Consider the following 26,347-nt stretch of genomic DNA (forward strand, 5'->3'; position numbering starts at 1 on the left):
TAAGCATTACTGCAGAATATCATTGTTTGTGTCAACAAGGTGAAACTTTTTGTAATGTGGTAGTTAAGTAATCCCTAATGAAATGGTGTGATGATATCATTGTACAGTTTTCTCCAGATACTCTGTGCAATGCAATTTGCATTTAATTAATCAAGTTAGAAATAGAAAAAATGACTTTGATTTTTCCCAACTAAGCTACTTCCTACTACATGAACAAATCTATAGTTTTTTTCCTGTAAATTGTAAAAGCATTTATAGGTCAATGCTGTTCTTCTAACCTCATTTAAGGTTGTAGTGTCTGCAACACTGCAAGCAGAGATTGGCCTTTGTCATATTTGTCCTAAAATATGTTTGACATTTAGCTAGGTGGGCTTGCTACAGCCTAAAAAAGAAAGAACTCTTTAAAACAAAAACTGTGTGACTAATGCAGGTGTATTTGGGTGGAGAAAACGTATTGTGTTACAGAAAGAAAACAAACATTCATAACCTATTAACGTGAACGCTGGGTCAGGTTTTTTGTTAAGGGTATGAATAGTTCCCGGGGGGAAACTGTATTCTTATGGATTAATGAAGGTATTCTATCCATGTATCAAATGATTGAGCTATAGACCTTTGGATCAGCTATAAACTGATCCAAAGAAGCAGTAGTGAAGTTAAAATATCTTAGTGTTTTAAATGCTAAGAGTTTCAATCAATCAATTTTTGTCTTTAGGTAAATGGAACAGAAATTGAATATGAATTTGAAGAAATTACACTGGAAAGGGTAAGTAAGTTTTATCTTTAAATATGATTGCAGATAGTTAAAATAAATAAAAAAAGTACAGTAGATAGTAAAAATCAGATGATAATTATTTTTTTATATTAAGATGTGGTCACTGAAAAGTATTTGTTTTGCACCTATAATTCAATTACATAAAAGATGTGGAATATTCATATGATCTTTTCTGAGGTTCAATTGTATGCATTACTGTGCAAGTAGGATTAATGAGATTGAAATGAGACTTTTTTGTTATTTCTGACTGATCCTTAGAGTGTTCTTTTGAAACTCAATTTTTACCATACAAATGTATTAACATTTTAATAGTGACTAGATAGTCACAGAACTTTGAGTAGTGCTGTTCCTTAGAATACTCACGTTATGTAATAAAATACAAAAACCAAGTGCTTAAAATTTTGTTCTTGTGTTGAGGTAGAATTTATACAACAAGCTCATTAAACTCCTGTACAAAAAGTCATTCAATAAGACATTATTTAATTAACACAAGAACAGTAAAAGATAAGACTACTCCCCACCTCAGTATCAGCTTGACTGATGGCTGCCTCTTGTGAGACATTGCGCAAAGAGTGAGATGTTCCACTTCAACAAACAGCAGAATAGGTGAAAGAAAAAAACAACAAAGCTGGCTCATTGATGGACAAGCCATGTCCTATAAGGCAGAAAGCCAACACAATGGCCCAGGACTGTCACATCAGTTTGATCCATCTGTGTAATCATGTTCAGACTGTGGCTACAGGACTGACAATTCCGGGAAGAAATAACCTGTACATCAGCAGAATGACTGTAGCTGGCTCTCTGCGTAATAATACTCTGCAGGTTCAGTGGCAGATCAGGTGTTACTTGATGTAAAAAATCGCCATCTTCTGTGGGCCAGAGAACCTTTTAGGTGGAGGAAGAGAGTGAAAAACAAATGTTTTAATATTTTATTTATCTGTGAATGTTGTTTTCCTCTTAAAAGACTTGACAGAAAACATTCTGTGTAGAGATATAATGATGATCATGATATTGACTCTAAGCCAAGCCAAACAATAGGTTGGTGGAAGTGTGATGATTAATGGAGGATTGGCATGATTAAGGGCAGTATAACTGTGCAGCAATACATTAATATGGTCCTGAGCCAATAGGTTTTCCTTTCTGGCAATCTGACAGTATTAGTTTTCCATTAGAACATGCAAGGCCATAGTGCTCAGATTACAAAGGCATGAGTGCAAACAATGTCAAAGTCTGGATATGGCTTGACCTAAATCCAATAGAGCATATGTTGGACCCAATGGTCAATGTCATCAACAAGAGGTAACCATAACTATACAATTTCTGCTCTCTAGCAAAAGTGACACAAAGTCCTACAAACTTTCTGCCCATGGTCTAATCAGGTCAACATCTCAGTGGTGCCAAGATACTATTCATGCTAGGGAGGTCATACACATTACTAACTTCATTATGCTTTCATTTTGACAGTGTCAAACTGAAAACGTATCATGCATCTTTGATCTGTATGCTCATCCCTATTTTCAGTGTTGAGAATTTTTTATTATATCTGCTAGACCTGAGCACTGCATTTCTTTTGCATCAGTATATGTTATGCAGTCATTTGTGTTGCATTTTCTTATATACTGTACATTGTCAGAGTCATCTTCAGGGAAAACCATTACAGATCACAGCTGTCTTCCTAGTGGAGTTTATTGGCCTGTTGTGCCCAGAACATCATTCTTTATTATACCGTGATCTACAGTATATGTGAACATAAAGCTTGTAAATGAGAGGCCATTTGGCCCATCTAGCTTGTTCGGTGAGTGTTGGTTGTAACAGATGTGATGATGACACTGTCTGTAAATGTTTCATGATGGTAATAAAAACATTCCTTAAAGCTTTATTCTTCCAGAAACCCCAGCAGTAATACATGGCACCACTGAAGAAAGAAACAAAAGAAAGCTTTCTCTGAACTATAACTAACATCAAACCTGTGAAAGATTTATTTTTGAATTAAAGCACTCCTTACAATATTCTTCTTTCTCTCTCAGATGAGATGAGGCAGAACCATCTATATCTTTACCATCCTTTTTTCTTCTTGCCCCTATGTACAGTAGACAGTGTTTAAGCAGTGGGCTGATATTATGTCACGGATCAGTAAACATCATTAATATCTCTAAGGTTTTCTGCAATGAGACTGCAGAGTTGAAAATGATTCCACCACACTCTGATACACACAAATGGAACAGTAATAAATATCCTGTCAAGTAAGGAAAAAGAAGGACAGTCTTATTGCCCATCTAAGCAAGCTATTGACAAGAGGATGCAGATTTTTTAGATTACTTTTTATAGCATTGATTGTTTACGTTTACCAGGTATAGAATCAAAATGTGATGGAAAGAACTGCTTATCATCCTTTCATTGTACTAATTGATATTGTCCTATTTGCAAGGACTACATCTCTAATCATAAGCAGTATAAACCCTGTTAAAAAAAAGTTTACAGGGAATAAGCCTTGCACCATGATTTTACAGATTGTTTCAGGCATCACATATTGGAGCTACCGGTGAATCTAAATACTGGATTTGCATGAGAAATACCGCTGTAGTGTCATATAACCTAGATAGATAAGAGGATTATGGAACAACATGTGACATTTTAAGAGATGGAATGAGAAACATTGTGTTTAAAATAAAGGAAAAGGTAAGTTTCCATGCCATTTTAGCATACTCTTGGATACTATTGGCTGAAGACAGCAATAAAAACTGAATTGGAGGAGCAAAGAAAGCCATTATTTGATATTCAGTCATTGTCGCTAAGCTTCTGCAAGGTGACCTCTACTGCAATACTTGGGTGACATGCTTGAAATGTGCAGGGAATACTGTCAGATGCTGAAAGTGAACAATTTCTATATTCCTCACATTTCACTACTGACACCATTAGCCTGCTCTTCTCTTCTAGCCATCTGTTAACCAGGGGAACTGAATACCATTCATAATTTAGGAAAAACATATACATACACAAAAATTATCATCTGTTCATTTTAATCAAGAGGAGATATTAGATTGAGCTCTCAGTCTACCAGCTCCAATTTTTTTAAATCAAAACCTGGCATTCATTTTGTAAAATATGTTAAGGGCATTTATTTTCTGTGTATAACTTCCAAATGCATACCTTACTTTAAAAAGTAATTAGAACTCATTGATTCTTTGCCAGATTCCAATTTAGTAAAAAGAATTGTCCTCTTTATAGTGTTTTATTTTTATTCATCTTAACGATTTTGAACACTGCACATGTGTTTGATGTACACTGCATACAGCTGCTTTCTGTTGATATTGTAACTACTGGAAGAAACAAACCCACAACCTTAAATATCCACTTCAGGCTAAAGTATGGCAATGCAGGATTGATTTTATAGGGCCATGGGATAAGTGATTATTATCACCTGTAAAGTCTGTTTGAGGGGCTGATGTGGCAAAACATTGAGAAGCTGTGATGATAAGTGAAATGTCACTCATCTTGTTTTGTAATTAGCAGTTTTAGTGTTTTGGCTGAGAAACAGTACAGTATATGCTTATGACAATTTCAAAGGTTTGTTGAATTAAAAATAGACACCAAAAACAAAGAGCTAAAAATATGTTGAAAGGAGTACAAAACATAAAGTCAAAAATGGTGTAGCAGCCTTAAAAAGATTTGCTATACGCACAAATGTAATTTAATTTGTAGGCACCCACAACACTGCAGTAATTTTCTGTAAATTAGCCTTGAAAAAGTTAATTATTTTTCTAGCCAAAAAAATCTTAAGTCAAGTCTACTGTACAGTACGGTATGTATTCTACTAGATACCACATCAGTCTCAGAAGTGCATAGCTAATTTTATGATTTTTATGTAGTCTTACTGTAGAATTGGGTATTAAAGGTGAGTTTTTCAAGGTTAAATAAATCGAATGGTTACATAATACAACTCCATGGCAAATTGTCATGCTTATACAGTCCACAAAGGTATGATTTTCCACTCTATGATGATTTAGGTACAGTACACACATAAGACAGAAAGTAACTGGTTGAGCTCTGTAGTTCTGCTCATTCCCAAAAGGTTATTAGTCATCTGGCTGAGTGTTTGCTCTTGAATGGTGGTGACTCTATTCAATAAGTCATCATTTATTTGAAAAACAAACAAGTATAAATAACTGTGCCAAGTGCTGAATTGCAAATATATACAGTAGCACAATGAAAGCACTTGGACTATTTGAACGAGGATCCCATCTGCTTTATTCCATGCTGTAAAATACAAAATCAGTCTTTCAGGCAAAGCAAGATGATAGTTCCTGTACATACATATATCAAATAGGATACACATTGGAAGATCTAAAATACATTTTTTAATTTACTTTTGCAGGGTAACTCAGGGTTGGGATTTAGCATCGCAGGAGGGACAGACAACCCTCACATTGGGGATGACCCTGGTATTTTTATTACCAAAATTATTCCAGGCGGGGCTGCAGCAGAGGATGGACGACTCAGGTAGGTAGACTACAAACAGAGCAATCAATTCATTGGCAAATGTCAATGGTAGTGTAAAAATACCATTTTAATATTAATTTCTGAGCCTATTCTAAATATGAAGATACAAAAGATATGAAATTCAGTTTGCTATATTGCTGCATTATTGGGAAAATTAATAGTAATATTGCATATTATAGTCTATTTCTTTTAACATGATTGTATTATGCTTTCTTGAACCTTTCTGAAACTTGCTCACTTTAACAATTTGGATAGATTGTTAATTATGATAAGGCTACAACAAATCCCATAGTTCTTTTCACTGGTAAGCAAGAGACACACATATTACAGTCAATAACATGGCTGCATGACAGTGTGTGTGGTTCCTTTCTCATGTTTATTTTGGGTATCAATTTCTTAAAGAATGTAATGATATTAGAATACATTACAGAGGGCTGTACAATCTGATTTTATAAGACACAGCACTGTCCTTTTTTTGCTTGATTTGATGAAACGAGTTTAATAAAGAAAGAACAGCTGTCACTGCCATACCTTTTCCAATTAAGATAACAGAAGCACTGAAGAAAGCTTTTTCTGTGACCCACGATTTAACTGCTCAGTGCTTTTTATATCACAGTGAAATGGATAAGCTGTAAGTATAGTTATTTGCCACCATTTCCAGTGGCAGGTATGAGCAGTTATCTGGCTGTCATTATTCAGCTTAACTTCCTACCAGAACAGCATTAAAATAGTCTATACAACTCCTCTAAATTTGATTGGTTTACTTTAGTAAGGTTGTTTTACAATTATGGAAATAAGTAAGAAGGAGAAATTGTATGCCTTTAAGTACTAGTTATTTACAAGTATAATTAAGAGAACTAAATTAGGTAATTATTTGCTTAAGTAATTAAAATGGTAAAAGCGTTTCTTTTACATTTGATTTATAAATTTTGTTGACTTGGAGAAAGCAATACATAAATACTTCTATTGTAAATAATATTAGTATATTGATACACATTGATGAAATGTAATCATTGGAGTAAGGAACTAAAATTAAAATAGTAGGGTCTTGAGACACTAACAAGAAAGGTCCAGTCTTCTGTCTATTAAATAGTGTGGAACTAATCTTAGAAGAGCAGGGATCCTAAACCAACTCTATTTCCTTGAAATAACCTTAATTTCTCTGATGAGTGCTGAGACAGGGTCTGTTAGAAACAGTCATGCATGCTTTGAAAGGTAGCCAATAAAATATTAGCTGGGCTAAATTTGTGCTTACTGCAGAGTGAATATCATTTTGGTTGCTAATTATGCTGTATACATTTTTTGCCCTAACCTTGTTTGACTTTCAAGAAGATTGAACAGGATGGGCTTTAAATAAATCACACAGACACTGAAATTAATGGTTTGTTTTCCAAGGCAATACGGAAGACTAATGAAGTTCGAAAACAGACAAGCACCATCAATACAGTACATTCAGGATTGAATTGGATTTTGCATTTTGCAATTGCTGCTCAGTCAGGTCCTTTCATTCTAAGTGTTACTGAGAACAGAACCATGCCATGCCATGTAATCAGACAACATCAGTAGTATGACCCCATGAACAGGTGTTAATGGGGTGTGAGAAGGAATAGGCTTCTGTGAATCATATAAAACTTCACACCTTACAGTAGATCACATACATTTCTATGCTGTAAGAGAGGAAGCTAGAAAACCATAGTGTCAGACCTGACACACACTCAGCACACACATTCACACTTGGTCAGTTAAGGATACTATTTGGGGATAGAAGAAGCAAGAGTGGAAAGACAAGATCTCGTCTAATTGTTATTAGAAAACTCTGAATGCACTAATTGTAAGAGATAAGCAGGGACTCATCAGACTGAATCCCACTCACTCCATCTCACCACCTTACAGTTGTGATGTATTATGTTGCTTTAGGATTAGGATTGTTGACTGAAGTCAGCGGTATGCTACCAAGAGCTGTCCAGGGTCCTGAATATTTCTATGAACAACTTTGTGTTTGTGTTGATCCTGTGCAGTAGCTTCTTTCTTGCTCTTCTCAGCTCTTCCAGATTTTATGCGATTGCATTTAGGCCTTTTTCTCTTATGTTGTCAGTGAAACAATATTAATAGGATTACTGCTATAATGCGTATGATCCCCAGAGTCATGCGTTTGCTTTCATGATGAACTCCCAATGATGCTTTATTTCTTGCATGCATTTCAAGTTTTAATGTATTTCTCTGTACCTTTGCAGTGTAATTATTTTTTCATATAAGAAAATGAGAATTTTTGTTTTATTTTTTCAGAAACAGCATAGAAGACCAATAATGGGATAAAAGAAACATTTGCAATTAGAAAGTTTCTTCTATCTGGCTTTTGCGTCAGGACAAAAGAACTGTCATTGCTCACTTTCTTTCATCTGTTCTCTGTCTGATACCACTCATACTCTGTAACAGATTGTAATTGGGAACAAGGGCCCATCTGATAGGATTATGTGTCTACCGCAGGCAGTCTTGTTTGTAATCAAGACATATTTTGTTTGTTTTTTTGGTCCATCCTGGAGGCTACATCTCAGTTGGCAGAGACAGAAATGCTTGCAATGACCTTTATAACAGTGAAATTCTCCTTCTCCTTCAGAGTCAACGACTGTATCCTGCGGGTGAATGATGTAGATGTTTCTGAAGTCTCGCACAGTAAAGCCGTTGAGGCCCTTAAAGTAGCAGGATCAATTGTACGGCTTTATGTGCGCCGGCGAAGACCAATGCTGGAGACTGTAATAGAAATTAAACTCATCAAAGGACCAAAAGGTATGATATTTTAAGTGGAGGTGCGGGTGCTGCGTATGTTATCATCATATAGATCCAACCTTTAATTTTATTTTTGACTAAAGTTTTTAAAGATGTCATTGGAAATAAGAACAAATTCCGTTTTGATTCAATTTTTTAAACAAGCAAAACAATTAAGTCATAGAGCGTGTAAACATAATCCAATAACATGACTTTAGTTTACTATCGCTGTGGGGAAAATACACTTTTAGTTTGAGATGATGGTCATTAAATATGCAAACTAATCACAGACTACAGGATGAAAGTTCCCAGGTGTTCTCAAGGCATTTGCAATGGATTGTATAATGGAAATTATGTAGGTTTTATCTTGTTTAGAAATTAATGTTTTATTCTGAGGCAATCGCGGGAAGAATAAACATTTCCTGTGCTACCTTGTTTGCTATCCAGCAGAGTCAGAATCTAATTTATTGTCCACACAGAGTGGAAATGTTTGGCCTCGCTGGGACAACAATAAAAACAATGTAATGCTGAGTTCATAAAACATCCAGTGGATTTTACTAGATGTGTACAATGCATGCAAAATAAATAACAATACAGTGCAATGCAATAGAGTTCAAAAAGTGAAAGATTAAAGTGTGACAAATATACAGTATATACAGTACACTGTATATGCTATGTCAATACAGTGCTCTGAATGGGCTCATACATCAGATTTTTCATGGCACACGGAACAAATGACTTCTTAATAATGTTTTCGTAGCCTTTAGTACTCAAAAACATAGACCAGATGGTAGTTTTTCAAATTGTGATGCAGTAGGTGTGATGCAATGTATACATTTCAGTACCTTTGCTGAGTGCTGCAAATCATACTCATATAGATAGATACTCATATAGTTGCAAAACAGTAATATTCATCATGAGATAAATGAAAAGGTTGTCAATTATGGCTTTATTAAAGTTAAGTTAGACAGGGCCACTGCATAAACTCGATTTATGTATAAAATAAGTTTGATGTATCATTTTAACATAATGCTTGAATCAGAATAATACAAATTCAAATGCATGAAAAACCCAAAACTATCCAAACCCCCAAAAAAGGATACTGTAAACTAAAACTAAAGAGCCGAAATTTAATTATAGTAAGCCTTCGATTTAACAGACTGCACTTTAATGGACATCAGATTCAACAGAAGAAATGTATTAAAGGGGAATTATGTCTGTAAAATCAGAAATACCCTGCAGCAACCTGTTTTATTTCTCTTATAATAAAACCTAAGAATATTGGTTTTTCTAAGAAAAAAAGCATACCTACAGTAGTTAAGTAATATGTAATATTGACTATTGGCTCTCCTCAGCTTACTGAGCTTCTTATTACAGTATGTTACTTAACTTCCTTAGTGCACAAAAGTTTGCTTAGGAACTTGTAATTAGACTTCTCTCTCCCTTTCTGGAGAACGACTAACAACCCCAAATGAGTGACAGATCTAGTCAATACAATATTGACTACTGTGCGCTTGGAAGAGAATAAACAAAAACATTCTGTCCTTTTATCTGTCACTCTACTTTTTCTTAGAAGCGTCTGCCGTGATGAAAAGCAAGCTATAGAAAGATGACTTTAAGTGCAGTAGAGCAATGTGACAAATCAGTGATGTTCGGGAATTCAAAAAGAAATAGAGCAATGTGGCCAGAGATGTAGTCTTTACAGTACATTCGTCTCTCTGTTTAGATAAAGCAAGATAAACACTGGTCCTGTTGCTTCTGTATAAGAGAAAACAATCATCCTAAATGCTCATGGCCGAAGTTGAAAGCAAGAAACAAATTCACAGTCTTATGACTTTACTGCCTTTCTAATGTTCTTATGTCTTGGCCGTGGGAGTGAACAGGTTGATGTGATACTCTGTCTTTTCCATCTTCCTGTCATGTTGCCTGTCCCCAGGGCTGGGATTTAGTATTGCAGGTGGGGTGGGAAACCAGCACATCCCCGGAGACAACAGCATTTATGTGACCAAAATCATTGATGGTGGAGCAGCACAGAAGGATGGGAGGTTGCAAGTCGGTGACAGGCTGCTTATGGTGAGAGATTTCCAGCTAAATGTCCATCTCAGCCACCAACAAAGGCCTCCGTGTTATGGAGGTTTTATTTTTCGTAATTATCTAGCTTATGGCAGCTGCTCGGAAGTCTGGCACACATTACAAACCAGCGCAGCAGCGCATAAAAGGAATTGAAAAGCCCATTAGGAATCGACTCATTTTCGTCCAGCAGCAAATGGGCCTTTTTGTCAGAGCAAATTTAATTAAACTTTCTTTTCAAAACCGTAATACTCAGAAAGACAATAATATGAGTAATCGTTAACCCTATAGGCTCTGTCTTCTCTGTAGCAGTACAGTACTCTTTTTATTTAGGTTGGATACTGTGGCTTGAGTTTAACCAGTTTAGCCTCTAAATAATTACAGACAGAGCTGTAATATTGAAATAAGCTGGCTGTGGCTGTACATAGGTACTCGATTTGTTTTTGGACCTTAAGTGTATCACAGATCATAGCTATTATACGTATAAAACACTCTTTTCCCTTTAGGTGAACAACTATAGTTTGGAAGAAGTAACTCATGAGGAAGCCGTAGCCATACTGAAAAATACATCAGACGTTGTATATTTGAAGGTTGGAAAGCCAACAAGTGTTTACTTAACAGATCCTTATGGACCACCTGACATCACACATTGTGAGTATTTCATTATTGTTTATGTTTATTATGCTGATGATGACCTTGTAGCCCGTTCTCTTATTTCAGTGGATCAGAGTTACAGAACAGTTAATATTGTCTAGGGAAGCAGTCCATCTCTCACTGACACCACTGCATAATCACAGTAACCAGTCCAGCCCCAGGGGTCGTTTTAGCACGAGGCTGACACCTTATCCACTGTACATTCAAATGCACACAGTTAAGGTGACACTAGGCACATATTGAGCCACCTTACCTAATGGGGAATCTGAAATCCTGTCTGACTAATGACATGTTCCAGTCTTGAGTCTTAACCTGTTCTCTGGGCAAGCATTTAAAGACCCATCTTCTCAATATCTTTTAGGAATAGAGATAAATTGGAGGAGGATCAGATGAAGGGCTTTAATATCAATATCAATGTTATTATTATTATTATTATTATTATAAACTTAACTAACCCAACTTCATCATGCTTTGGCTTCAGATGATACTGTATCTAATTTTCGATATTGTGTAAGTGCTCTTGCTGTCTTTGCTGTTGCAGCATTCTCTCCACCAATGGAAAACCATATCTCTTCCCCTGGCAACAACGGCACTCTGGAGTACAAGTCCAGTCTTCCCCCTATTTCACCAGGGAGGTACTCCCCCCTTCCAAAACACATGCTTGGGGAAGAGGACATTAACAGGTTGGATGGTTTTTCATTTTTACGGTAATTACTTCACTTTTTTTGAGAAGAATGCTCACAGGTAGATATCCTGTTTGTACCATTGTGTCTGTGGATGTCAAAATATTATACCAGCATTCCCTTCCATCAAAGATGGAAATGTTTTTGTTTTGTCTCAACACCACAATTGCCTTGTTTGTAATGTTATGTTTTCTGTGTGTCTCACTGTGTTAAGTATCTTATTCCCCAACTCAATGAAAGACACAAGAGTATTAGAACACTAGCAATAGATGTAACATGGTCTCAAGCTAAGTACATACAGTAGGACATAAAATAAGTTAAAAGAAAAAGAGAAAAAAGTATTTATTTTTGAAACATTTCATATGTATACTTACATAACTATTTTTTTCCAGGGTATGAATTAAATTAAAAAAGCAGGAAAATATAACACAAACCAGCCCCAAACCACACTTTTTTTCATTGCTGAAGTTTTAGGTTTTTGGAACAGATGATGTTATAAGATGATTTTTTTTATTTTTCATTTTCTGGCTGCATACTCATATCTGAGTGTTGCTGATAAGCAATAATGTGTTTTTTCTCTATATGAAAGTGTCAATTTCGAAACGGCTGGCTGAGAAGCCTGCTGACTCTCATGGAAATTCTCTTTTCAGTTTGTTTCACTGTTTGCAGAAGGTAGCAGGTACCTCTGAAGGTTTTTCTCAGCTCTGCAGTCTTTAATCCTTTTAAAAGTTTTCTTTACTTTTTACAATGTATTTTAAAAACGTTTATGCTTTTAAGATTTGCTCTATAGATGCACTAACAGTTACCTTTTGCATTAGACTAGATAACTTCATACATTATTGTGCTTTATGTTACAAACTCTTATATAAGGATACAGTTATTATAGAGGAAATTAAACTTCTAAAATGTCCTACTGTATGTGTCACACCTGAAGAAGGCTCCACAGCCGAAATGTTGTTTCTTTTCTTTTCGACCTTTACTTGTTCCTTTTTAACAGTTGGTCTTCAACTAACAATTGTCCTATCAGAATAGCAAACTTGTTGAGAAGAACAGACATAGAAATGCATCACATTAGTAGAAAGTTAGGCTTCATGCTGGGGTTCATGGAATGATTGTAGGGATTCAAATGATCACAAGGATCCAATTATCCAATATAATCCATAATTATCCAATTTAAAGCTGCCTACAGATACAGTACATGAATCATAAGCCCACTCAGAGGAAAGTATGTGTTTGAATAAAATTAAAAAAATCTGAAAGCGTTGTATCTTCAAGGTAATAAAATATTACGAACATTGTTATGATTTTAATATGTGAAAATGTCATCACTTTCAGTCTTTGCTAATCTCCTGCTGGGCAATAGCTTTCCCAAGATTTTTCTGCTAGTGTCCCGACAATGAACGATTCATAATTAAAAGGAAAGTGCTGCATACAAAAAAGCACACTTCAGTGTTTTACTGCATATTCGTAGAAGTAAAAGCGATTCTTTGCCTGCAGGTTGGAGTGTAGCAGACTTGCCAAACTAGTCTCTCCCTGATCTCCAACATATCTCTGTTTATTAGTCTGGGCATTGATTGATGCCACTGCCAACTTCAGATCAGATTTTCTGTGGATTGAAAATGTAATACTTCATAAAGCCTATATAAGATTAAAATATCAGAATAAAAATAATGTAAAATGTATGCTGATAGCATAAGAACATAAGACAAGTTACAAATGAGAGGAGGCAAATAGGCCAATATAACTTTTTTGGTAGCTAGGAGCTAATTTATCTCACAATATCATTCAGCCAACTCTTGAAAGAAGCAGCCAGGACATTAGCTTAAACGATGTGCAGTAGCAAGGTAGATTATTCCAGAATTGACAGATTGGAAATGAATGAATACTAAAAGTGCAAATATTGCTTAGTTTTCACTGTTGAAGCTAATTCATGATGGATTATTATTAAAGAGTTACATTTAGTGTGGCATTTAGTGTGTTGTAGAAAAAATCACTGCAAACATCAATATAAAGCTAGTTAATTAACCACAAGCACAAAGTTCAGAAAATGACCCCTTTATGAGGGAAGGATTATAGGCAGTCATTGTCTTTTGCAAGAGGTTTATTTAGCCTAGGTGTTATGGATAGTCTGACCTCAAAAATTAATCTTCTAATCCATTATATGGCTATATTTTATGTAACACAGCTAGACTTTCTGCTGTTGAAATGTAATCCAGTAAATAGCAGTCAGGATAATGGTTTTTTTTTAACTTTGCACAGCACTCATGTTTTCCCTTGCTCCAGTACTGAACTATGTCATATTTGGTTGTGTTAAAATAAAGAAATGAATACTTTCATGAGAATGTAATTTTTGCATAAAATACATTGGTCTGTGAATGTGTTATCACAGCATATAGGAACTTAAATCATTCTTTTTATAACTGTTGTAAGAACTGACAAGATTACAGATGAAATCTTGCACAAGTATAACTCTATACTATTTCTTATCAGCTGTCCTTGATTGTTTTTTTCTAAGAACATTATTGTAGATGTTAGGGAATAAAATACATTGGATGAGATTGGATGAGACTGGAATTATGTTTCTCTGTTGACCGAATTTAACCTAAGAAAATTACTAGTCATCCAATTTTTAATTTCAGCATAGCCGGAGGATAGATTGTTTATGGAAGAGGAGTCATGGAGTTTCATAGACAAATACAGTTGTGTGTCGTCAGCATTAAATTGAACATACCGTATGTTATTATTCTTTCACTTTGGTTCTTTCAGTTGATTTATACTTATTTCACTTTACGGTGCTGCTCTATTGATTTAGGATTTGTTCACAACAGATTTATTAAATATCCAACTTATTTTCATGCACAGTGTTATTTAAGTCCGACATTTATATAGAATTAATACATTATATATTATAAATGTATATTAGATATCTATATATATACTGTATAAACACCAGTTGTAACCCTTACAAATGTTTTTTTTATTTTTTATTGTTTAATCTTTTTAGTACAGAGGATCTAGGCTCAATCCAAACTTAAAATAGAGCTTTTAACTTTTCATGTGCTGCTTGCATTAGCTCATCTATTTTGTATGAACTTCTTGTTTCATTTTTATAGGCTTTTTTTTGTTAAACACTAAATGACACAAAGGAATAGAAACATTGGTAATATGTTTTCATTGATGTCATTTAAGTTTTATTTCACCTTCTTATTGTCTGCAACATTTGAAATTATTTTTACATATGTTATATTTGTGACTTGCGAGAATATTACAAATAATTTTTGGAATTGTGGCTATATACAATATAGGCAATACACACTTGTTAACTATCAGTGCATAAGAGTGTGGTCTGAATTATATTTTAGTTGAACTGAACTTTATGTAAGGGGTGTGAAATGCTTTTTCTATCGTTACATTACATCTGAGAGACAGATACAGCATCAGCATCATTTGAAAAGTCCTCTTTGACAAGAAATGGATCCTGATCATTTCCTGGTTCCATCTTCAAAGTGAGATTGCATTTTAAATGTAGCTGAATCAATCTGAATGCATTACATCATCGGATGCTTAGTTTCTTTTCTCAATCTTGTTATCTTGAACCTTCTGCTTAAGGGAAGCTAGTGCTCAGTGACAGCCTCAGTGCTGTGCATGGAACATTAGACCTCCTCCGTGTCTTTCTGCAGAAAACACTACACTTGATTTCACTTTACAGTGTTTTATTGAGACATGGCATAAAAAATACAGTATCTATGAATACAAAGCTTGAGGGAGAATGTCTTTCTTATTCAGAATGACACTGTGCAGACTCGTTTGACTTCCTCTTAAAAAGCACACTACTAAAAGGAGCTTTTTCTGTTGTCTTTAGCTGTATAGCCCTTTATTTTAATTATTATTATTTGATGAAAATGGTGAATTATGAAGAGAAAATCAAGACAGTAAATTCAGCTCCATGAAGAAACTAAATCTTTAAAAAAAGAATTGTACAAATAAGAATGAATATTTTTATTTATACAGTGTTCTAGCATAAACTTTAGTTAGGCTGGGGTGAGGTGAATAATGATAGCTTTAAACTATCAAGCAATGCAAAAGCCATTGGTACTTAATATCAGCTAGCTTTGTACTCATGTACACTAGTACTGTGTGTTGTTGATGTTTGGTGCTTTTGTCATTTTTAATAAAAGCCTTACTTGAGTTCAACTTAACGTCAGCCAAACATAAAAAAATGTACATGTTAAGGACTTTTTAATACTTTATATTTTGTGTATTGTGCTGTTTTGTTCACTGCCTAGATTGACTGTATCATTTTAGACAGCTCTATTCATCCTTTCTGGTTCAGGCCTTACCTCTTTGGCCAGCTTTCATATGTCTTTGTGACCTAAAAGTAAATGAGCTATGGAGGCATTGTGTGCCATTTGTTGGCTTCGGGTCACTGTAAATAAACTGTGTAGTGGAGTGAGTACAAGAAAGGAGATGCTGCTCATACTGCAGGAAGCTCAGGGCAAAAGCGAAATTAAGAAACATAATCTGTCCACAGCTAGGCATATCCACCTAAGCGTGTGTATTTGCTTGTTTCTCAAAATATTGCAAACACAATTGATCTCCAATATCCTCTAAAACACGATGTAAAACCGAGGAGAAGTGGTTCACTGTGCAGCAAATTAAGACTATGGCTTTGATTTAGCTTAGTGAGTGAACAGCAGCATGTTTAATTCAGCATGTTATCTATTCAATCAGCCACAGGCCTACACAATAATTCCAGACAAATTAAATCCTGTACATACTCCAGTAATAATAAATTCTGCAAGAAGCCACATGCATCTTAATTTTTTGCATTTGAGATTACTCATCTTATGGATAGTTTTCAAGTTTAATTTACTGAATATTACAGCTTCAGCTTCAGACATTTTTGTGGGGATAATGTCACCACTTTTTATGAGCGAGCTTCTTAATTCAGATGTATTGCACATTTTAATTTTTTTCCTTATCATCATTCTGTATTGAAATATGAGTAAGGGCTTTGTGGGGAAAGTTTCTTTCTGTAGATGATGTTTTGTCCGTGCTTCCTAGATAGATGTGGTCTGTCAAATGGTGTTGGATCATATTGTCATGTTCATTCTTTGTGGGTTGTCCAGAAACTCTCTTTCCATCCTTTTCAGTTTTGCCTGTTGTCTCAGTTGTGACCCTTTAAAAATTTTTTTCTAAATGTCTATATTTGCAAACTTTTATATTTATTTGTTCTACAGCAGATAGTTTTAGCTGTTTTATTTATTTGACTTTTTTCCAATTAGAAATGCCTCATTAGATGATGGTGAAAGTCACAAGTTCGAATCCCAGCACTTCCAGTTGAGGTGAGAATCCACGCAGCAGGGCTGTGTGACAGGTTTATGGTGACAGTGCTAAGATTTCTTTATTCTGCATGAGCTGGGTGTTACCCCTTGGGAAATATAACAGTGAAGCACCACTTTTGCCATTGAAGTAAGAGAAAGATGAACAACAGAAATTAGCAAAAAGAAAAACTTAATTTCTGCAATTTTAGCAGTATCGAGTTGTCTCTATTACACATTATGATAAGTTGACTGGAAATATTGCAACAGCCGCAACATCATTTTTTTAAATTAATCTAAAAAAATCTGATTTAACCTTTAAAGGATGTATTTTTAAACAGAATTTTTCTTCTTTGCTAAGCTCTTGAGTGTTGGTGCAATGAGGTGGGAGTTGGGAAAAAGGGTTATTGGAAGCAAAAGTGATTATGAATAGAAACATAACTCTACTGGCTCTTTATGGATGTCACAGTGTTTTAAAGTCACAGAATGCTTTAGGTTTTGAGTTGAAAAATCCTTGTTTTGTCTCAGCCTTTTCTTAATTTTACAACATCAAAGGTCACAGGTTTACTCGGCTTTACTTTTAACAATGAGAAAAAAAAGGAAACATACAGTAACAATGACTTACATCATTTAAAGCCAAGCAGAACTTTCTGTTTTAGTCACAACTAAAAATGATTAATTTCCAAAGTCAGGTGAGAAAAATGCAAATTAAAAATCAAAGCTAGACTTTGAACCCTAATTGAGTTTTCTTCTTTTATACTTGAATCTGTTCTTCGCCACAAAGAACTTGACTGAACCATGATTGAACTTTGATGGGCTTTCATTAGAAATAAGACTAAGCATTTGAGATTTTTTTCAAAACAAAAAAATGGGGTGGAGTGGTGGCTCTGTGGCTAAGGATCTGCGCCTGTGGCTGGAAGGTTGCCGGTTCAAATCCTGCAGCTGGCAGAGGAATCCTACCCTGTGTAAGGCCCTTAACCCAAACTGCTCCAGGGGTGCTGTACAAAAGCTGACCCTGCACTCTGACCCCAGGCTGCTCTCCCTGTCTGTGTGTCTCATGGAGAGCAAGCTGGGGTATGCAAAAAGAATTCCTAATGCAAGAAATTGTATAGGGCTAATAAAGTGATGTTGTTGTTGTAATACTCTAATACCTTGAAAAATGATTCTGTTCTGTATACAGTATATGGTCATTCTGTTTTTTTACATGAGTGTTTTTCAGTCTCTGAAATCAAGAATTCAATCTGCAGTCCATACAAGCCTGTTCAAGCAGCCATCACTGGAGTGTCATGTACAGTTACTATATGTTATGCTTCTTCTACACATTTGTATAACATACTAAGCACTACTTTAATAGTGGTACAAACATAACATAATTACATTTAATAACAAAATACTGTTCACAGTCGGTAGCAATGCAATATATTGTATAAGAAGGAATGTTTTACTGTTTAGGGCTTTTAGGGTGGTTATTCGCATAATGTACTGTAAATTGCATATTTTGCAACATACAGCGGCAAAATACTATTTTATTTTTTTTACTCTCTGTCTTTAACTCCTTTCTTTGCTCTTGTTTCTGTATCACCAGGCCACCTGAGCCAGTTTACAGCACTGTGAACAAACTGTGTGACAAACCACCTTCTCCCCGCCACTATTCCCCTGTTGAATGTGATAAAAGCCTCCTCCACTCAATTCCTTTCCCTCACTATCACATAGGCCTCCTCCCTGACTCTGAGATCACCAGGTACAAACACATCTCTGCATGCTGCCTGTGTCTCTTAGAGTTGATATACAGTACCTATGCACCTCTGGCTGGCACTGTGCATGAGTGCATGTGTGTATTCGTAGGTGCTCGTGCTGGTTTTTATGTTTGTGATACTATTTGCCTTTTGGTGGTTTTATTGTCATTTGTGCTCAAAACTTTCGACTGTTTGATTTTTCGGTGGCAACATTTAAAGGGCTAATGGTTTATAAGTAAGTTGTTGACATTCAATTTATGGTTTTCTACTATAATTCACATTAACCATTGGTTTCTTTTCCACACTGTTATTCTAATTTGCCTCATGCTCTCGGCACAAAATACACCTTTAGTTCTTTAAAGAAAATCCATGTCTTTCATACAGCTTGCTTTCAGCATCTTTACTGCGCTGCCTGAGCATTATATTATTGGTATTGTGACTGTGAGGTTTTTTAGTGTATAATGTGATTGTGGTCTTTTTCTGAGTTGTATGATTACTGTATTTGCCAGAAGAAATCTACCTTCTGCTTTATGATTTTATTGTGGTTCAAAGCATCTTGTTGTAGCATTATTGCACAAAACATTTTACAGAATTGTTTATTCAATAAAAGATTTACTATAGCCATATAGTTGGGAACGATTGCAATTTTATCTGCTGAAAAAAACATTTAGTGAGTTCTAAAAAGGCCTTATTTTCTATTTAGATATTAATTTATTTAACTAGCAGGTAATAGTTGATTAGGTTGCATAGAAACTTCAAGTATTTTTTTCTAAGAATTATAAAACTTGAATTTTAACACAATGAATTGTCAAGTATCAGCTTCTTAATCACCTTTCATGGAAATAAATCCGTTTAAATTCAGCACATTAATTACCAAAACACAGTACAAATCTTTACAATGTATTGACAAGTTAACAGGCTTTTGTTATTGTGCACTTAGTTCAATGTACTGTAAATTAAGAAGAATGCATTCATTTTTTAAAAGGAATATTACAAATTCAATTTATAACAAGGCCCTTTGTTGCTTATTAGTTTTATTTCTAGTTTTGGTTTGAATTATTTATAAGTGGTCTGTGTTAATCAAAACTGCATGCTTAATCATTTTTGAGCAGGATACATACTGTATATGCTTATTTATGATTTAAAGAAAAGTTTGCACACAATCACCTGTACTGTGAGTTAAATTTTCAACATGAATAAGTCATAAGGAAGCAGCTCATATATCTAGCTCTGTAAAACAAAGAGTAATTTGTACCCCTGGGTGTACAACTTGCAAATTAATTCCTTTATGCAACATCTCAATCCGATCACCTAATTTCTTCTTCACATTTCATGTTTACCGCTTGTGGACTTTTCCCTCTACTCACTAATTAATACATTGTTAATTATATTTTAAAATATCACTGTGGTTCGATCATTTTTTTTCCTGTAATGGTCTTTAACCGCAAGGGGTATTTTATACTCATTTATATTATCATTGCATCGTTGCTTTACACTTTGTGAGTAATTGATTAGTACACAAGTAAATACTGCAGTACAGTCTCCTGGACCAATGTTCAATGGTTCTGATGTGTGTCACACAGTGAGTTTTTTAATATTAAAGATATTGCTCATTATCATCACTACTGTTAGTATCACCAACACTAGTATTACTGTACTCCTAACCTTATTAATTATTCTTAAATAAAAACAGTGAAGCAAATAGGATATGAATATTGACACATTGACAGGTTAATGTAGTGAGTCCCCATATTCTCAGTTTTGATTTGATAAATAGTTTAGACTTTGCAAATTCTCTTCTTAATCTCTGTCAGCTCTGAGCCCAAGAGCCTGGATACAGTTTTGATAAGGTGTATTTTGTTAGTGCCAGCAGGGTATTCGCAAGTTTGTTTTAACACTTCAAGGACAATTCAATTTATCATTGCAATAGGGCACTGTAAAGCAGCAGAGACAGATCATCTTTACTCGAATGAACAATTTAACAAAACGCATTTATGATTTTCATTTAAAGGAATATATAATATATTTTCAACAATCTATAAACTGGCATTTTAGGACTGAATGATTCAATGTGGTAGTTAATAGATTACGACTTATTTTCCCTTTAAGAAAGGAAATAACGCACAAAACAAAAGAGAGTAACACAAGGCATTCCATTATAGATTATAGATTAAACAGTCTTACAAAACAAAAGAAAATAATGTAATTCAGATGGGAAGTTTCCCAAAATGCTTGTTTTTTACAAAGCAAATACTAAATAGATTGCAAGTAAATAAAATCGGACTTTTACCATATTTTCAACACTTCTAGACCAAAACTGTTTTAATTTTTTAAAGTACTGTCATCTGTTTGGTCATCGCTTCCTTTCAACAACTAAAATGAGGTTTAGTGGAGCCAGTTGGAAAATCAAATTTAAAACTGAAGTGAGTATTATTAAGGAAAATGCTTCAAAGGTCTGTGTCCCAAAAATGAAAAGAAATCCTATACCCTTGAATAATTTAAATCAACAGTTTGCTTTTTTTCAAACAGTTCCTCTATTGAAAATCACATCATAGTATTGGTAAGGTCGGTCTTTTTTCAAGAAAGGATCGTACTGCATATAACATAATGCATAGTTTTATTTTGAAAGAATAAGAATCATCTTAATTTGGAGGAGAGATATCTTGCTACTAAACGTCAAGGGATTATTTGTCCAATTTACTGGACTTAAAATATTGCACAATTAGAATTGAAACCTTGCATTCATGTGCTTTGAACTCCCCTGAGGGAATGACTTCAGTGAAAAGTCCTGGTACTTTTTCACAATTTAAAATGCTTTGGTTTTGTAAATAGTTTGCTCCAGTGAACTGTGAAATAATCAGACCAAAGCTTGTCTCCTTAACCTTTTTTCAGATTACAAAGGTTTAAAGAAAACCTCAGCCGTGTTGGGGGTTGTTTTTTTTCTCTCTTTTCTCCACACCTGAGGTTAGCTGTAAGTAACAATAATTAGAAGTTTGTGGAAGTGAACATACGGTATTGTGGGCTAGCCTGCATTGACATAATTTAAATGCACTGTTCTTTGATGTTCTTTTACGTGATATGTTTTTATCCCCAGCGCTTGTACAGTAACTCCCCTATTTATTTTGTAGTACTACTTATCTCTGAGATTGGCAATATAAAAACCTATCTGACAATGTTAATGGGGATATTTCAAGATACTGTATAACACTGTGCTCAAAATGAATAGTGTGCAATAATGAAAACATGAGTCAGTAGGTACAGGACTGTAGGTGTTATACATAGCAGTAGTAGTTTAGATGATTGCATGATTGACTGTATTAGCTGTACAGTATGTGAAGAAACAATGGGTTTTTCAATACAGCCCTCATTTATGTGTGTGCTTTTTCAAGATATTCAACAAGCATAATAGAATCGTTTCAAGTTGTATGGTGAAAATAGTTTTCACAGTATTTTGAATTACTGCTGTCGACACCTGTTCTAAGCCAGTTCAAATCTGTTCGGATGTGTCATTCTTTATTGAATGAACATTTGGCTGAAACTGTTAAAGCAGGTCTTAAAGAGATGAGAAACTGTATGTCCTGTTGTAGTGTTTATATGTTTCTTGCATTATGTTTTTTATTGTAAATCCATGTGTATATAAAGACTAAAAACATTTAGAGTGCAAAAAGCCTCAGAGTGCTATACTGTATACTGTATTACATGAAACAGGCATTCACACTTAACAGGGATGAGGTGGACCAGTATGCACTTTTCCCTCTGGAACAGAATTTCCAAACTAGTGCTCCAGTAGGATGACTGGGGATACTGTTCTATAATACCTTTAGATAAGACCTCAAACTGAGGTCATGACTATTTAGTCATTAAAATTCACCATCGAAAGGGTAACATTTTCCCTTAATTCAATTGCCAAATTAATTGGTCACTTCTCAAGATGACCAGCTGTATAGCGGGACTGCTGGTGTCTGTTGATTGCCATGCATTACCTGAGTGGTTGCAAGATAATGCTCAAAGTAGTGGAAGGTAAACTTTCTGTGCTAAATAGTGTTAACATAAAAGTGGATAAAGTGTTTTATGTACTAAAAGCACTCAAGGTTAATAAATCTCCAGGGCCTGATGGTATCTTCCCAATTATATTAGAGGAAATAAGAGATCGTATTTAGAAACCATTGACACAACTCTTCCAACAGTCACTCAAGACAGGGGTAGAGCCCACGGATTGGAAAAATGCTATTATACCAAAAGTTCTATTACATGCACAATTATGTAACCAATTATTTGAACTAAACTAGATTTTCACCTACTGTATACAGAAATATTATCCTAGGAAAAGAGGTGCTATATTTAGATTTTCAAAAAGCTTTTGAAAAAGTGTCTCATAAATGATTGATTCTCAAATGACAGGTGGATGGCATTTACAGTACATTTGGAGTGTTTGGATTGAGAATTGATTTAAGAAAACAAATGGTAGTAATAGAATTGTTTCAATTTGTATGGTGAAAGTATTTTTCACAGATAAGGGGATAATACTCAAATTAAGGTGATGTAATTAGTGGAGTACCACAAAGATCTATACTGCCATCTTATCAATTTATATCAGTGATTCTGGTATATGTAATAAATTAATCAAGTTTGCAAGATTGATACCAACAAGATACCAAATTAGGAGGCCTAGCAAACACCATAGAAACTACAAAGGAAATTCTACATAAAATTATAGATAAAAGACTGAAGAAACACCTAGAAGAGATTATTTAATGTATAAAAGAGCAGGGTTTTGCATGCAGGTGGTAAAAATAGAAACTAAAAATACAGAAAGGGAAATGCTGAGCTAGAAGAGGCTACATATAAAAAGACCTAGCTGTTAATGTTGACACATCATTTATATATTCTAAATAATTTGGCCAGGCAACTAAAAATATAGTATACAGTAGTTACAAGGATAGGATTTAAATCAAGGAATGTTACAGTACATTAAGAGTTTATAATGCACTAATAAGGCCTCATTTACAGTAGAACATTGTGTACAATTTTGGTCATCATGCTATAGAAAAGAAGCATGCCAGAGCAGATCAGATAGATACAATACATTTCAGGGCTTTACAGAACAATCTGTACTGATAGGCTGGAGGAAATTAACCTTTTTAGTCTTAAACAAAGAAGATTATGAGTGGACATGATACAAGTATCCAAAGTATTCTCAAAGCTGCTGACCAAACCCAGCAGATTTCTTCACAACAAACAGTAAAGCATGAACTGGAGAGCATAAGTTGAAACTGCATGGAAGTACATTTAAACATGAGAACAGTAGGAACTGTGAGATTATGGAACACGGCTGTTTTTGCAAGTCTAGAAGAGCTTTACGGCCTAGTCTTGTTTAGAACATTTCTTATGCTGCATCCTGTTTTATTTCCATAATGTGACTTAGAATCCGTTTGGATAAAAGGCACCGTATAAATAAAAATGTAAGAGATAATTAATTATTATTGAACCCTATCTTGCATTTCAGTTTCTCAACAACATTTAGAGTTAGTCAGAGCAATTCGTAAATGTTCAGTCAATATTAAAAGGGACATTTTATATACCTACTGCAGCATTAATAGAATATACTGTATGCTGTAACAAGACAACCTTTCAAGCATTTTAAAATATTTTGACTGAGCTGACATACTCTAAGGTTGTATTGAAAGAGACAGTTAGCAGAAAGTTATATGCATCACATTTGCTTTTTGTAAGAAACATAGAACGCATGAAGCATCTCTAAAATGGAAAGGTAAAATTTTTAGACTATTAAAGTGCAGCATATATTTTTCAGTTTTAAATGCCTCTGGTTACTTAGGAACAAGAATAGATTACCATTCTTAATAAATGATGTGCTCTTGTAACCTGCTCTTCGATTTAAATAAAGTGCCCTGTCTACTATAGCTGAGTATTGAATAGACCCCTGTGAAGTTGAAAGCTTCCTCTGCATGAAGCATAAGGACCACAGGGGAGAAAAGAGTGCTGCAAACCCAGTTTGTAAAGTAATATACATTAGTAACGGTTCCCCTCATTTCAAATTGAAGGAAAGGTTGTTAGGAATGAAATGTCATACTAGAATGAAAGGGAACTTTCTTTTTAAACAACTGCTGAGTGGGGAAATAAGAAAATATCATGTTACTTGTTTTTTAGGAATATACATGCTTCAAACCAGCATATCACATTGAAGAATGAAAGAGCACTCAGCATGTGGAATGAAATCGTTAATGGCTAATCAAGGGTTCCCAGAACAGCACTTAGCATTACATATCACACGTAGCAAAAAGGGATATGTTGAATAAAAAAGAGATGTATTTATCTTTTGTAATAACAATATACAATTGATTTATTGATTTGCTGTTATTGCTGATTCATTCATCAAGCCTCAAATGAATGGAATCCAGCTGGAAAGTTTCTAAACTAATGAGAATGCTCTGTGCCAAAAACAAACGAAACAAAGTAATGCTTAGTTTTGATCAGCTGCAGTCTCCACCTGACTGCAGTATTCATGATTGAAATTCTAAAATATCCTAATGGAAAAAAGGCTCATGCATGCTGGCCTTCTGTCTTACTAAGAACTGTGAGATAAATTAAGAGAATTCAAATGGATGAAACTACAGTATATCGACTGAATGTTGTTAACCATTAATATACTGTAGGACCAATAATTATAGGGTGGGACAAGGTGTATCCACCTATTGGAAAAATGAATAAACCTGGGCACTTAAGTGTTTTATTATGTGCAAAATGAACTATACGTTATAACTGTGGTATGACGGTTAACTTAACAGGAGGTTATTATTAAAGCTAAGAGACTACAGGTTAGCTCAGCAGAGGTTGATTGAATATGTATGATGCAATTTTCTTCCAGTTCAGTGGTTGTATTCTGGACTAGGTAAGTAAAGATCTACGCGTCAAAACTGAAATTACCGAGAGAATAATAAACCCTTATAAAATGGGTTTTACAGAGATCTTGGCTTTTGATTGTATAGTATATTATAGACTGTTCTGAATGTAACACATTAGATTACTTTAATAGTTGTGTACAAGAAAGGATCAGTTGGCTTCTTCACAGTGCAAGGTTTTAATATTATCACAAGATGCTTTATTATATTGTTGAATATTATTAATGATGTTTATGTACAAATGTTGTTCTTTTAACATACATTGCATGCCGATACAAATTGGACAACTCCTTTATCATGTTTCTTATTTTAATGAGAATGTTGATACTATAATTCTTAGGATATTTAAAGCTTTAATACTAAGTTAGAAATATCAGGGTCTTAGTAGCAGTAGGGATTTAGTGATATCTAAGTACTAATTTGATTGACACTTGCAAAAGTACACAAAAAAAGAATTATACCAGATTGAAAAGGTATATATAGAGTAGGACTTTATATGGAATGCTGAGTGTAAATCATTGCTCCACATCTGTACAATGATATGCAAAGAACAGAAATCTATAAAATAATTATTAATAGTTCTTTTTAGTTATGTCTTACAAATTAAATTTAAAGTGCATTGACAATCTTAAGCCACATCTTTATCAGAAATGAATTTATTGTACAATATATATTAATGTTTCCAGGATGTTGCTGCTGTTTGATAGAATGTGTTGTTATTGCAACTTAATACATGGTACTGTACAGTACTGTACGTCTAGATGAGAGAAATGTAATGTTTGTTTAATGGATACATATTTATCACATTCACCTCCAACATATCTTTTTATATTTTTCCTGGCTCTGGTGTGGATTTTCTTTATTTTTGTTTTTCTACTCATAACAATATTCTTATATTGTTTAAGTGCCTTTTTATAGTAATGAC

At 34.5% G+C, this 26,347-nt stretch overlaps 1 protein-coding gene across 3 annotated transcripts in view; it reads left to right on the plus strand.

Moving 5' to 3' along the window:
* The window catches only part of LOC148830363 (disks large homolog 2), a 107,094-nt gene that overhangs the window by 13,648 nt on the left and 67,099 nt on the right, over positions 1-26,347 (plus strand). Inside the window, exons 2-7 of one of the 3 annotated variants that reach the window (XM_088920533.1) lie at positions 713-763; positions 5,148-5,272; positions 7,890-8,059; positions 9,975-10,111; positions 10,615-10,759; positions 11,304-11,469. In XM_088920533.1, coding sequence (XP_088776659.1) covers positions 8,014-8,059; positions 9,975-10,111; positions 10,615-10,759; positions 11,304-11,469 — 494 coding nt within the window. In that variant the 5' untranslated portion in view covers positions 713-763; positions 5,148-5,272; positions 7,890-8,013. Of the gene's footprint in view, positions 1-712; positions 764-5,147; positions 5,273-7,889; positions 8,060-9,974; positions 10,112-10,614; positions 10,760-11,303; positions 11,470-16,736; positions 16,791-18,351; positions 18,508-26,347 lie in introns of those variants that run through there. The other 2 variants (XM_088920534.1, XM_088920536.1) reach the window with 2 other exon arrangements.

Source organism: Atractosteus spatula, chromosome 7, assembly GCF_055471065.1.
Source record: "Atractosteus spatula isolate fAtrSpa1 chromosome 7, fAtrSpa1.hap1, whole genome shotgun sequence".
Lineage (NCBI taxonomy): Eukaryota > Metazoa > Chordata > Actinopteri > Semionotiformes > Lepisosteidae > Atractosteus > Atractosteus spatula.